Here is a 14,521-nt window from a genome sequence, read left to right as displayed (position 1 = left end):
ATAGCAGACACAAATATGAGGCAAGTAAGAACCTCCAGCAGTGGAGAGCTTTGAGAACCATGGACTTAAGAGTCACGTCAATAGGACAATCTTAGAAGTTAATAGGTCAACTTTTAAAAGGAGACACTCAGAAATAAACATATTTTTTGTTGGAAGGAGGAAGATGAAACGGGAACATAATCCAGGTTCTAATTGGTGAGAAGAATGGCCAATTTAGATGTAAGCAGTTGAGTTAGGAAACACTACCAATAATTTGCTTGACGGACAGTCCAAAACTCTCCAGCCTGTGGTAATGCTAACTGGAGGATTAAGTTAAACAAATACACCAGGGAAAAACAACACATCCCCAATTCCAAGATAACAAAAAGTTCCTGGAGATTATTGCTACCGGCATAATGTCAGTAGACACACATAATGGAGAATAGAAACAAAGTTAATGTTTCCTTGTAAGCATAGAAGGGGGGGTTACACCCAAATATTAATTTGCTGTCTTTCTCAAGGCGATGAACAGGATCATCCTCTCTTTGGGGGCTTTGCCAAATTTGGACTGCACAAGTCTGGAAGTGCCTATTCCAAACAGTCACACGCTTACTCCATTCTTTCTCTAGCAGCCTTGCCTGTGGTAAAAGGACAGGATGTTCTGCCTTTAGCACATTGCAGCATTCCCCAGACCCTGGCCTTCAAATAGGAAAATTACATTCCGGGTTAATGGACAGGACTGGGATAAGCCAACAGAACGGCAACACCATCACAAGTTATTACATACCATCTTCAAATGGCTGCCAATGTTATGGGAGTAAAGCAAACACCCACTTAATGCCTTAAAACATGGATGAGAATTTGATCCACTGCAGACAGCTTGCAAATTAACCAACACACAAATACACAGTCTGTTTAACTGAACATTTATTGACAAGTGATAGTCTATTTACTTCTTCTTGGACACACCGACTGTGCGTCCTCTCCTGCCTGTGGTCTTTGTGTGCTGGCCACGCACACGGAGACTGCAGAGGGGAAAAAAAAAAAAGACAAAAAAATTAGAAAGGCTTTAGCAATAGTCCCAGGTTCATTGCAATAGAGTTCCAAGCAGATTGTAAAGCCGATTGATCAGTCTGAAAGAACTCCAGTAATCGCAGACGTGATTAATGAGCAAAAAGTTACCCAACAAATTTATATAGTGCCTTTAACATATTAAACATAGGCAGAGGAGGGAGCCATTTGGCCCTTCGAGCCTGTTCCATCATTCAATGAGATGGCTGATCGGTGATCTAACTCCACATACCTGTCTTTGCTCGATATCTCTTTATACTTTTGGTTAACGGAAATCTATTAACCGCAAATTTAAAACTAACAATTAACCTAGCATCAATTGCTGTTCGAGGTTAAGAGAAGTTCCAAACTTCTACCGTACTGGCTGTGGAAATGATTTCATAGCAAAACATGACAACGTGCTTCACAGTGGAGCCTATCAAAATTTAACACAACCACATAAACACAAGGGTCCAAAATATCTCAGGGAGGAGAGAACTGAGCAAATGCAGGAGGCATTAAACCACAGGAACAACTGCAGCCATTGAGACTTTGACAGCGCACAGGGAAGGAGTGGGAGAAAAGAGCAATCATGTGCTGACACCAAGCCACACCATGTTCTGCTAAGTTTTAAATACCTAAATCTGAAGAATTAAGACAAAATACAAAATAAAATGTAAACGAGAAAACAGAAAAAAAAAAAAGTTAGTAAAAGTGCAATTGCCAAAGGGTTTACATCCAAACATTAACACGTCTTCTCGGGATGAAGGAGGGGTAGTTGGTGGCGTGGTGGAAATGTCACCAACTAGTAATGCAGAGGCCCAGGCAAATGCCCTGGGGATACAGGTTCAAATCCCACCATGGCAGCTGGTGGAATTTAAATTCAATTATTTTTTAAAATCATTCATGGGATGTGGGCGTCACTGGCTATACCAGCATTTACTGCCCATCCCTAATTGCCCTTAAGAAGGTGGTGATGAGCTGCCCTCTTGAACCGCTGCAGTCCATGTGAGGTAGTTACACCCACAGTGCTGTTAGGAAGGGAGTTCCAGGATTTTGACCCAGCGACAGTGAAGGAACGGCAATATAGTTTCAAGTCAGGATGGTGTGTGACTTGGAGGGGAACTTGCAGGTGGTGGTGTTCCCATGCATCTGCTGCTCTTGTCCTTCTAGTTGGTAAAGGTCGCGGGTTTGGAAGGTGCTGTCTAAGCAGCCTTGGTGCGTTGCTGCAGTGCATCTTGTGGATGGTACACACTGCTGCCACTGTGCGTCAGTGGTGGAAGGAGTGAATGTTTGTACATGGTGTGCCAATTAAGCGGGCTGCTTTGTCCTGGATGGTGTCGAACTTCCCGAGTGTTGTTGGAACTGCAACCATCCAGGCAAGTGGAGAGCATTCCATCACACTCCTGACTTGTACCTGTAGATGGTGGACAGGCTTTGGGGAGTCAGGAGGTGATTTACTCGCCTCAGGATTCCTAGCCTCTGACCTGCTCTTGTAGCCACAGTATTTATATGGCTACTCCAGTTCAGTTTCTGGTCAATGGTAACCCCCAGGATGTTGATAGTGGGGGATTCAGCGATGGTAATGCCATTGAATGTCAATGGGAGAGGGTTAGATTCTCTCTTGTTGGAGATGGTCATTGCCTGGCACTTGTGTGGCACAAATGTTACTTGCCACTTATCAGCCCAAGCCTGGATATTGTCCAGGTCTTGCTGCATTTCTGCACGGATTGCTTCAGTATTTGAGGAGTCGCGAATGGTGCTGAACATTGTTCAATCATCAGTGAACATCCCCACTTCTGATCTTATGATAGAAGGAAGGCCATTGATGAAGCAGCTGAAGATGGTTGGGCCTAGGACACTACCCTGAGGAACTCCTGCAGTGATGTCCTGGAGCTCAGATGTTTGACCTCCAACAACCACAGCCCTCTTCCTTTGTGCTAGGTATAACTCCAACCAGCGGAGAGTATTCAATAAAAACTTGGAACTGAAAACTAGACTTGGTCATTGATTGTTGTAAAAACCCATCTGGTTCACTAATGTCCTTTAGGGAAGGAAATCTGTCATCCTTACCTGGTCTGGCCTACATGTGGCTCCAGACCCACAACAAGGTGGATGACTCATAACTGCCCTCTGAAATGGCCCAGCAAGCCAGAGCTTTTTTTCCCATTATTCATACATGGGATGTGGGTGTCGCTGGCCAGGCCAGCATTTATTGCCCATCCCTAATTGCTCGAGAAGGTGGTGGTGAGCTGCCTTCTTGAACCGCCGCAGTCCATGTGGCATAGGTACACCCACAGTGCTGTTAGTTGTCAAGGGCAATTAGGAATGGACAACAAATGCCAAGAAAGAAAATAAAAACTGGAAAATTAGACCATCAGATGAAAGTTTCTCACTACACTTGGAAGAGTTGCACTGTATATTTAATGGACTCCTTATTTTAGTTCAATGTTAAACCCCAGGGGAAATGGTAAGGGGGGGGAAAGGAAGGGAGAGAAAGGCAACCCAGATATTACCCTGCACAGACTCATCTGTGGAGCCTTGTGCTCAGCCACCTCTCAGATAATTGGAAACGTAGCTCATTATCACCCTGTGAGCACATTTTCCTACTGTTTGACTATTCAAGCCCACATTTCAGTACAGTCAGCTGAAGTTGCCTTCCATTCAACACCCTTCAGCACCCAAAAAGGATTTGAACAAAATATAAAAATCAGAGCGACCTTCAGGAATTTTCCACCCAGCAGCTTTGACGAACAAAACTAAGTGGGTGAAAGCCAGGTTTAGAGTTCTATACGGTAGGAACATCCGTCCAATAAAATATCAAGAGATTAACACTGAATATCCCATTTCCCCAGTTTGCAATGCAAGACAGCACTACTGAACCAGAGGGCTGGCAATTAGAAACAGTAGCAGGTAGAGCAGCAGCACGGGTCTTACCCCCAGAAGTGTCGCAGACCCCTATGTGCACGAATCTTCTTCAACCGCTCCAGATCCTCACGCAGTTTGTTGTCCAGGCCGTTGGCCAAGACCTGAGATCACAGAACAAAAAGATCAATAAATGCACAGGCACAGCTGCACACTTAAATAAAGTTATATACACATATAACTGGAGCAAACAGCAGGTTTCTGGTGATGTAGGCTCAATGCAATTTACAGCACAGAAACAGACCATTCAGGAACATGTCAGTGTTTACAACAACTTTAGCTGACAGGCCAGGTACAAGAGGGCCCCCTACACTCGGTTGATAGAGGCTGAGCCACCACGCATTACAGATGAGGAGGGGTTTCATTTCTTGATGACAGACTGGCCAATGAACATATTTGCACAGTACAAGCAGGACTTGGGGGGGAAGAGGAAATCTTTTGTCCCTTCAGAAACCCCCAACCATATTTGTAAGGGTGCACATTGATTGGATAAGCTGCAATACCACTTCAGCTTAATGAAAACTGAGCCCTTAAATAAACCATTGAATGTTCCTGAAAATTTCTAACATTAATAGGCTTGGATACCAAAACTCCAAGTCAAAAGACAACCCTAGCCATGTTCGGTGCAGAACCTGAAGAGATAACCAATGTACTCCCAGCCTAAACATGCTGCAAGATAGACAGACGTCCAGTAAATACCTCCTCTGAACCGCACAACCATTCCCCACAGTACTGTTACCTCGCATCACCCTGGATCAAGGCAGAACATCATAGAGTAGCATCAAAGAGCACAAGGAGCCTGTAATGATCCGCTGGCAATAACACCCCACAGTACACAAAGGCCATTCAGTCTCAGTCCTGGCCTATCCATACCTGGCTGTATTTGCCATCCTTAACGTCCTTCTGCCTGTTCAAAAACCAGTCAGGAATCTTGTACTGACGTGGATTCTGCATGATTGTTATAATGCGCTCGACCTGCAGGTGAAAGAGAAAAGCCCGGTCAAACTTTGGCACGCAGCTCTGCCGATGCCCCCTCCTGCCCATCGGAACACGGCCCCCACCGACACCCCCCTCCCACCCACCACCACCGGCACCAAACATCACCACCAGCAGCACGCGGCCCCCGCCAACAACTCCCATGGCACTCAAATTCAATCACTGAGCCTCACAATCATATAAGGTGAGGGCAGGCGATCAGAAACTTGGTCAAAGAGATTGGGTGCCAGGAGAATCTTAAAGGAGGGAAGAAAGTAAGATGTGGAAAGGTTTATGGAGGGAATTCCAGAACTTAGGGCTGAGGCAGCTGAAGGCCACTAATGGTGCAATTAAAATCAGATGAGCAAGATGGCAGAACTGGGAGAGTGCAGAGGTCTGAGGTACTGGGGATGGAGGAGATTACAGAGATAGGGAGGGGTGAGGCCATGGAGGAGATTACAGAGATAGGGAGGGGTGAGACCAGGGAGGAGATTACAGAGATAGGGAAGGGTGAGACCAGGGAGGAGATTACAGAGATAGGGAAGGGTGAGACCAGGGAGGAGATTACAGAGAGAGGGAGGGGGTGAGGCCATGGAGGAGATTACAGAGATAGGGAGGGGTGAGGCCATGGATGAGTGAGGCCAGGGAGGAGATTACAGAGATAGGGAGGGGTGAGACCAGGGAGGAGATTACAGAGAGAGTGAGGGGTGAGCCAGGGAGGAGATTACAGAGATAGGGATAGGTGAGGCCATGGAGGAGATTACAGAGATAGGGAGGGGTGAGGCAGGGAGGAATTATTAAACAGGATGGGAATTTTAAAATCGAGACATTGATAAACCGGAAGCCAAAGTAGGCCAGAGAGCCTGGGAATGATAAACTGACTCAGAACGGACTATTATAGAAAGATTATGTTATATCTGTAGGTACAGTTCAGCTAAAAGCAAGGAAATGCTTCTTTTAAAAGTCAACTGCCCTTTAGTTGATAACGAACGCCTCCAACAACCCTTCGATGAATTAAAATAGACACAATGGATATCGTGCTTTAAATGAAAAGGAAAATTCTGAACATGAACATCTGCTCAAAAGGTGTATTCATAAAAACACAGCTAAACATTCAAAACAGACAGCCCTGAAGATGATCCCATAAGTCGGGTAACAATTACAGCACAGAAACAGGCCATTCGGCCCAACAGATCTGTGCCAGCGTTCACGCTCCACACGAACCCCTTCCCACCCATCGACATATTCTTGTACTCCTTCCCACCACCCACCAGCTTCTCCTTAAATACATTTGTTACTTGCCTCAACCACTCTTGTGGCAGCAAGTTCCACATTCTCACCACCCTCAGGGTAAAGAGGTTTTTCCTGAATTCCCATCGGACTTATTGGTGACTATTTTATATTTATGGCCTGTAGTTTTGTCCGGCCCCACAAGAACATTTTGTTAACGTGTACCCTTTCATAATCTCTCAATTCTACCCAACAGTTCAAAGATCCTCCTCCAAATTCCCAGATGCAATGCTCACCCTGACTGGACAGGCCAGGAAACTAATCCAGAGCAGCCAAACCTAAGGGCAATGTGAAACCCACATAGCTTTTCCCCCCCCCCCCCCAAGAGACTGAAGGGTGAGAGGAATGAAAAGGGGTGGGCAGGAGGAAAAAGTAGTTCTTATAAGTACAAGCCTAAAATTCCCATTTAACAACTCAAAACAAACTAGTGGCACACAGGACAACTGATGAAGGGCAGGGAAGACTGGATTAGTTTCCTAACAGATGGAACAACAAATTCTGCCATACAGCAGGATAAGAATAAAATTATAATCAATCAGTTACAATTTTACTGCTGTGACTTTCCACCCAGTTCTCACGCCACTTTTACCTGAATCAGGGAGGGGCACACTAAAGACCTGCTACCCGACCTGAACCCGAAGACATGCGTCAGGTTTCCGACTCGGATCGTTCTCCGATCGGGTCGGGACGGACACACGTGGTAAGTGATCTGCCGTTAAGTATTTTTTAAAAACCTAGGTACGAAATCCAGTATGGAGACTGAGTCTGCGCAGCGAGCGAGTGACGTCGCGATGACATCATCACGCATGCACTTCAGCTTCGTGGAGCTTCCCAGTCGGAAGGTAAATAAAGGGACAGTCGGGTCGGGCTGGGCTCGGGGCGAAATTGAAGGGAATCGGGCCGAGTCTGCTGTGGATCAGTTGGGTTCTTTTTCCTGACCTGAGCAGGCCTTTAGGGCAAACAACAGAAGGAAAGGCAAACAAAAGACCACTCAGCTCACTGCTCTGGCTCACCAACACAGTGGTTAGCACCGCAGCCTCACAGCTCCAGCGACCCGGGTTCAATTCTGGGTACTGCCTGTGTGGAGTTTGCAAGTTCTCCCTGTGTCTGCGTGGATTTTCTCCGGGTGCTCCGGTTTCCTCCCACATGCCAAAAGACTTGCAGGTTGGTAGGTAAATTGGCCACTATAAATTGCCCCTAGTATAGGTAGGTGGTAGGGAAATATAGGGGCAGATGGGTATGTGGTAGGAATATGGAATTAGTGTAGGATTAGTATAAATGGGTGGTTGATGGTTGGCATCGACTCGGTGGGCCGAAGGGCCTGTTTCAGTGCTGTATCTCTAAACTAAACTCTCCCCTTATTGTGCCTACTCTTGTTTGGTAGGTAGTTCAATGCATTAACTTTACTCAGAGCAACTTTTCTCTCCTGCTTACTTTCCACTTGTTCCCTCAGTCTTAACTCAATAATTGATGGCGAGGCAATCATCGGGGTTTACCTTGCCCATATCATTTTACACAGTTCTCATATCTTTCCCTCTTCCCATCCAGAACCGTTTAAGCTATCTTTCCTCATACCTCACATCCCCAGGGACCTATCAGGTAACACATCTAGATTCTGATACCACCAGAACTCCAATCACATGAATTCACTGCTGTATTTATCCCACATTATAGGAAAAGAGTGAACTGGGAAGCAGCTACGTGGTTAATCAGCACAGTCTATTTGGTCTTGAGGTTCACCAGCCACCATTCTATCTCACCTCATCTTCAGAGAGCTCTCCGGCTCTCTTGCTCAGATCAATATCAGCTTTCCTCAGCACCACATGAGCGTAGCGCCTCCCGACACCCTGGCAACAGGAGCAGATAATCACAATTAATAACAAGCAGTCTTCAGACAAGACTGTACACAAATAAACGTCGTCTTGTTGCTATGCTGTATTGCAATGCTTCAAACCAACCAGCATCATTCCACCATTGGCTGTACATCTCCAAACTGAGGGGCGGGGGAGGAGAGCATAGATTTAGTCAATGCCATGGTGCCACTTTGTCATTTAGATGTGTTGTTTGTTAGCACTCTTGCGGCTGGGTTAATGTTGTGCATAGAAACCCCCACCCTCTCGGATTTGTGCACGTTGCTAGCCTACACTACATTACCAGCAGTGCCACTCGTGCAGAGGCACCCGGGATTGCTGCTCCAGGTGATGTTATGAAATGCAGTGGAATTTATTTCTCCAAACTCAACCACCTCCCCCCCACCACCCAGAAACACTGGGCATGGGGAAAATAGATGTGATGTCTGCCTACACAACAGTCGCTGCAGTCTCCAAAATAATTAGCGAGCCCCGAAATGAGACAGTGGGACAGCAGGAGTACAACTGCTGCAGATGCTCATTTGAAATAATAGTTTAGGTTAAATTTGGTTTTGGTGGGGGGGCGGGGGGAAGTGAAGAAACTCCACCTGCTAAAACAGCACATAGAATTTTGTACGTATGGCTTTCAGGACTAGCGTGTGGAAAGTGCAATTGAGACAGGGTGTTAATTGTGCCGGTACACTGGAACACACTGGTGCACTCTAAAGACTAGATTAGGTAGGTTTTTAACAAGTGTCTTAAAAGGAGGAAAGATAGGTGGAGAGGCAGAGAGACGTAGGGAGGGAATTCCAGAGCCTGGGGCCAAGGCAACTGAAGATACGGTCACCAATAGCGAATCGAATAAAATCAGGGATGCTGAAGAGGCCAGAATTGGTGAGCACATAGTATTTGGCAGGGGGGGTCTAAGACTGGAGGAGATAAGGAGGGGGATTTGAAAACAAGGATGAGAATTTTCAAATCAAGACGCTGCTTGACCGGGAGCCAATGCAGGTCAGCGAGCACAGGAATGATAGGGGAACAGGACTTGGTGTGAATGAATGGACGGCCTCAAGTTTACAGAGCGTGGAATGTGGGAGACCAGCCAGGAGACAGTAATTTCACAGGCTCAATCCTGGGCATGCCGAATTCTGGCCACAGCAGCAGGAAGGGCATCACAACCAGCCATCCAGAGGAGGACTGATGAAGGAAGGTCAGCTTTCCTCCTCCTAGTGTGCGACCAAAATGATGCTCGACTGGGTAACATTAGGTTTGTATTGCACGTCCCTGTGAGCAAACTGGCATCTGTGGGACTTTATTCAAAAGATGTTTGGGGATCTAAAAGCAGAATATAGTGGTGGCAGAATACAGGCTCAATACCTTGCTCTGCTGAGCCCCTCAGCAGCGGGAAGTTGCAAGACAGGTAGTTACTACACTCCCGATTCCTGGATCAAATGTATCCCGGACTGTTCTCACTGAATAATGCCCAGAGTCACATTGCATGGATTATAAACCAAATTCCAGAAGTCAGCATACATGCCAGGCACCCAATGCTTTCTATTTCCCGTATTAGCTCTCAATGCTTACACAAAGGACAATTGCATACCGCAGAACTTTATAAAGAGTTACAAATACACTTAAACCACAGGAGGCTGCAAGCAGAATCCAGAGAACACGGCAGTGCAAAAACAGGCAATTTGACACTTAGCCCCCCCCACCCCGAGTGCGACCTGGCGTTACTCAATACGCCTAACCTGCTCCCTCCCAATACTCGTTAACAGTTCTCTTAAGGGAAGGATAGTTCCTTGCTTGAAAAAGAATTTAATATTTATATTTGGGAGAAGGAAAATCATAACCACCTCAAAGAACCAATTGTGGTTATCGCAAAGTCTTGTGACTTTCCAGTTTCACAGAAAAGCAGGATTATGGAATGCAATCTTGCTTTTGCAGCGAGAAAAAAAAAACAACCACTGGAAAAAGACCATTCGAATTATTCAGCCACTGTGAGCCAGTTAACGTGGTTGTCACATCAGACACAAAACTGCTCTGATTGTGCCAGCCTTAAACCGCACTCTGCAGCAAGCACATAAAACACATCTTCACAGCCAATACCTAACAAGACTTGCATTTATATAATGCTTTTCACAACCACAGGATGTCTCAAAACATTTTAGAGCCAATAAAGTACTTTTTCAGTGTAATCACTGCTGTTATGCAGGAAAACACAGCAGCCAATTTGCACAGAGCAAGTTCCCACAAACAGCAATTATAACATGACCAGATAAGCTGTTTTTTGTGATGACAACAGAGGGGTAAATATTGGCCAAGACACCAGGGATAACTCCCCTGTTCTTCTTAGAAATAGCACCTGAAAGGACAGACGGGGCCTCCATTTAATATCTCATCCAAAAGATGGCACCAACGACAGTACAGCACTCCCTCAATACTACACTGGAATGTCAGCCTTGATCTTTGTGCTCAAGTCTCTGGAGTGGCACCTTAACTTGGAACCACCTGACCCGAGGGGAGTGTGCTACCCACTGAGCTGGCAGTTCAGGCAAGATTCAGCACAGGAGGAGACACTGCACGGCATTTAGAATCATGCCATGATCATAATGCCCGCCACCTCAGCTCCAGCCACGAGGAACCATTAATTCTTACCTTGATGGCAGTGATAGCAAATGCTATCTTCCTTCGCCCATCAATGTTGGTGTTGAGGACTCGAAGAATGTGCTGGAATTTCTCAGGAATAACCAACGACTGGGGAAAAAAAAAAAAAAGAGAAAACGAGTTAGCAAAGAATCAAAAGGAAAACTTACATTTTAAAAAATTTGTTCATGGGATGTGGGCGTTACTGGCTAGGCCAGCATTTATTGCCCATGAGAAGGTGGTGGTGAGCTGTCTTCTTGAACCGTTGCAGTCCATATGGGGTAGGTACACCCACAGTCCTGTTGGGAAGGGAGTTCCCAGCGACAGTAAAGGAACGACGATATAATTCCAAGTCAGGATGGTGTGTGGCTTGGAGGGGAACTTGCAGGTGGTGGTGTTCCCATGCATCTGCTGCCCTTGTCCTTCTAGGCGGTAGAGGTCGTGGGTTGGAAGGTGCTGTCTAAGGAGCCTTGGTGCGTTGCTGCAATGCATCTTATAGATGGTACACACTGCTACCACTGTGCGTCGGTGATGGAGGGAGTGAATGTGGATGGGGTGTCAATCAAGCGAGCTGCTTTGTCCTGGATTGTGTCGAGCTTCTTACTGAACAATAATCTACCAAAAGTCTTGCAACACCTCCAATACATAATATATAAAATAAAAACAGGAAATGCTGGAAATACTCAGCAGGTCTGGCAGCATCTGTGGAGAGAGAAGCAGAGTTAACGTTTCAGGTTAGTGACCCTTCATCAGAACTCAAATCGCCAATATATTACTGTAAGAGAATATACGCGTTCCCTACAAGACAGCACAGCCTACTACATGGGAGATCAGGTAGTATATTAAAACTATGCCATGATGGAGAATCATGACTGATACGACACATAAGGAGGTCATTCGGCCCACCAACTCTGTGCCGGCTCTTTCTCCTCCGGAGGAGAACATGAGGAAAAACTATTTTTTTTAAAAAATGCATTGAGTGAGTAGGATCCGGAATGTACTACCTGTGGTACAAGCAGGTTCAATCGTAGCTTTCCAAAGAGAATTGGCTAATTATAAAAAAGAAAGAATTTTCAGGGCTATGGGAATAAGTGGGGAGTGGGACGAGCTGAGTCGCACTTAAGAGCCGGCATGGACACAATAGGCCGAATGGCCTCCCTCTGCGCTGTACCATTATACGATTTTAAATATTTATCCAACTCCATTTTGAAAGTTACTACTGAATCTGTACCCGCTACTTTTTTAAAAAAAAAAATTCTCTTCATGGGATATGGACATTGCTGCAAGGCCAGCATTTTGTTGCCTATCCCTAATTGCCCTTGACAACTGAGTGGCCTGCTAGGCATTTTAGAGGGCAGTTAAGTATTAACCACATCGCTGTGGGTCTGGAGTCACCTGTAGATCAGACCAGGCAAGGATGGCAGATTTGCTTCCCTAGAGGACATTAGGGCGGCACAGTGGCGCAGTGGTTAGCACCGCAGCCTCACAGCTCCAGGGACCCGGGTTCGATTCCAGGTACTGCCTGTGTGGAGTTTGCAAGTTCTCCCTGTGTCTGCGTGGGTTTCCTCCGGGTGCTCCGGTTTCCTCCCACAAGCCAAAAGACATGCAGGTTGATAGGTAAATTGGCCATTATAAATTGTCACTAGTGTAGGTAGGTGATAGGGGAATATAGGGACAGGTGGGGATGTTTGGTAGGAATATGGGATTAGTGTAGGATTAGTATAAATGGGTGGTTGATGTTCGGCACAGACTCGGTGGGCCGAAGGGCCTGTTTCAGTGCTGTATCTCTAATCTAATCTAATCTAGTGAATTAGTTGGGTTTTTACAGCACCACGAGACTGTGACTACTTTTCAATTCCATATTTTTTAAATTAATAAATTCAATTAGTTAATTTATTAAATGCAAATTCAATGGGATTTGAACACATGTCCCCACATGCATTAGCCTGGGCCTCTGGATAACTCACCCAGTGACATTACCACTACGCCACTGTCTCCCCTGATTGGACAGTGAAAATCCCAAGTACTCAATGTGTGGAAAAAGTGCTGTTTGTTTACCCTTCAGCTGTTGGAAACAGTTTTTGATTTACACTCCCTCGAAACCTGTCATGAATTTAACCACCTCTCTCGCATCTTTAAGCCTTCTCTGCTCTAAGGAGAAGGAACCCAATTACTCCAGTTAGTCCAAGCAACTGTAATCCTTCAGCCCTGGAACCACACAATCCTCTGGCTGGAAAGATCGACTTGCATTTATCTTGCACCTTTCACAACCTCAGGACTCCCCAAAGCACTTCACGGCCAATGAAGCGCTCCAGAAGCATAGCCGCTGCTGTCATGTAGGCAACACGGCAGGCAATGCGTGCACAGCAAGATCTCACAAACAGCAATGAAATAACAACTGGATGATTTTGTTCAAGTGTTATGTTGGTTGAGGAGTAAACATTGGCCAGGGCCAGGGAGAACTCCCCTGCTTTTCATCAAAGAGTGATGAGCTTTTACATTCACCGATGGGGCAGACAGGAGCCTCTGCTCAACATCTCACCCGAAAGACAGGATTCCCAGCAGTGCAGCACTCCCTTCGTACTGCACTGGAGCATCGAGCCTTGATCTTTGTTCTCAGGTCCCTGGAACGGGTCTGAAACCCGGAACTTTCTGACTCAGAGGCAAGAGTGGCCACCCACGGGCTGAACCCGGGGTCAAACTAGTGCTTTATAAAAGGTTTAGCTGCACGTCCTGGCTTTTACACTCTATAGGATGTTGCACCACTAGAGATTTCCAGCTCGCCGCAGGATGCTTCTGATCCAGTGTCCTGGTCAATATTTATCCCCCAACCCACATCACTGAAAAACAGGATCATCTCGACCTGATCACATTGCTGTTTGTGGGATCTTGCTCTGCAACTCAGCGCTTCCTGCATTGCAACAGTGAATACGCTTTTAAAAAGCGCTCCACTGGATATAAAGCACGTCCGGATGTCCGGAGGCGGTGAAGAGGCCACTGTGCCGAGACAGGTCTTTCTTTGCCGAGCCCCCGGGGTCACTGCAGGCCGCTGAAGCCTGAGCCGCAGGCCGCTCCGCTCTCTGCGAATAATCACCGCCCGCCGCGCCGCAATTCCCCCCTTTTCCCCTCTCCCGGTCCTCCGGCCGCCCTTTCCCGGCGTCTCCGACGGAGCCGGCTCACCCCGGGCGGCCGATGGCAGCGGATTCACTGGCGGACCCACGCACTCACCATGCTGACAGCAGCGATCACTCGGTCTGGAAAGAGAAAGAGGAAGTTGGTCCCGCAGTTTTTATCCGACTGGGGGTAGCCGACTTCCGGTCTCCGCGCCCGTCAATATTCCCCGGAACGCGGGGATTCCCTGACTGCAGTTCCGAGCCTAAATACCTTCAGCAATTAAAAGTTAAGAGAGAAACTTGATTTCAAAGAAGAGAGAAGCAGAGTTAACGTTTCAGGTCAGTGACCCTTCTTCAGAACTAGCAAATATTAGAAATGTAAATGGTTATAAGCAAGTAAAGCGGGGGTAGGGCAAGCGATAACAAAGGAGAAGGCCCTTTGTTATTGCTTGCCCCAACCCTGCTTTACTTGCTTATAACCTTTTACATTTCCAATATTTGCTAGTTCTGAAAAAGGGTTACTGACCTGAAACGTTAACTCTGCTTCTCTTTCCACAGATGCTGCCAGACCTGCTGAGTATTTCCAGCATTTCTTGTTTTTATTTCAGATTTCCAGCATCCGCAGTATTTTGCTTTTAACTTTATGTCAATGTCGCGTCCGTATCGACGCACAGTGTTTCAGAACCAATGTAT

At 46.4% G+C, this 14,521-nt stretch overlaps 1 protein-coding gene across 1 annotated transcript; it reads right to left on the bottom strand.

Annotated features, from left to right (window-relative positions):
- Window positions 1-889: 889 nt before the first annotated feature.
- rps18 (ribosomal protein S18) lies at window positions 890-14,049 on the bottom strand. Its single transcript, XM_068009511.1, has 6 exons — window positions 13,944-14,049; window positions 10,728-10,826; window positions 7,980-8,066; window positions 4,828-4,929; window positions 3,967-4,058; window positions 890-1,004 (listed from the first exon to the last, which is right to left on the bottom strand). The coding sequence occupies exons 1-6, from the start codon at window positions 13,944-13,946 to the stop codon at window positions 929-931; spliced, it is 459 nt and encodes a 152-aa protein (XP_067865612.1). The 5' UTR covers window positions 13,947-14,049; the 3' UTR covers window positions 890-928.
- Between the last annotated feature and the right edge of the window lie 472 nt (window positions 14,050-14,521).

Source organism: Heterodontus francisci, chromosome 29 (assembly GCF_036365525.1).
Source record: "Heterodontus francisci isolate sHetFra1 chromosome 29, sHetFra1.hap1, whole genome shotgun sequence".
Lineage (NCBI taxonomy): Eukaryota > Metazoa > Chordata > Chondrichthyes > Heterodontiformes > Heterodontidae > Heterodontus > Heterodontus francisci.
The sequence above is the reverse complement of the archived record's forward strand: the minus strand, read 5'-3'. Positions and strand labels throughout refer to the sequence as shown.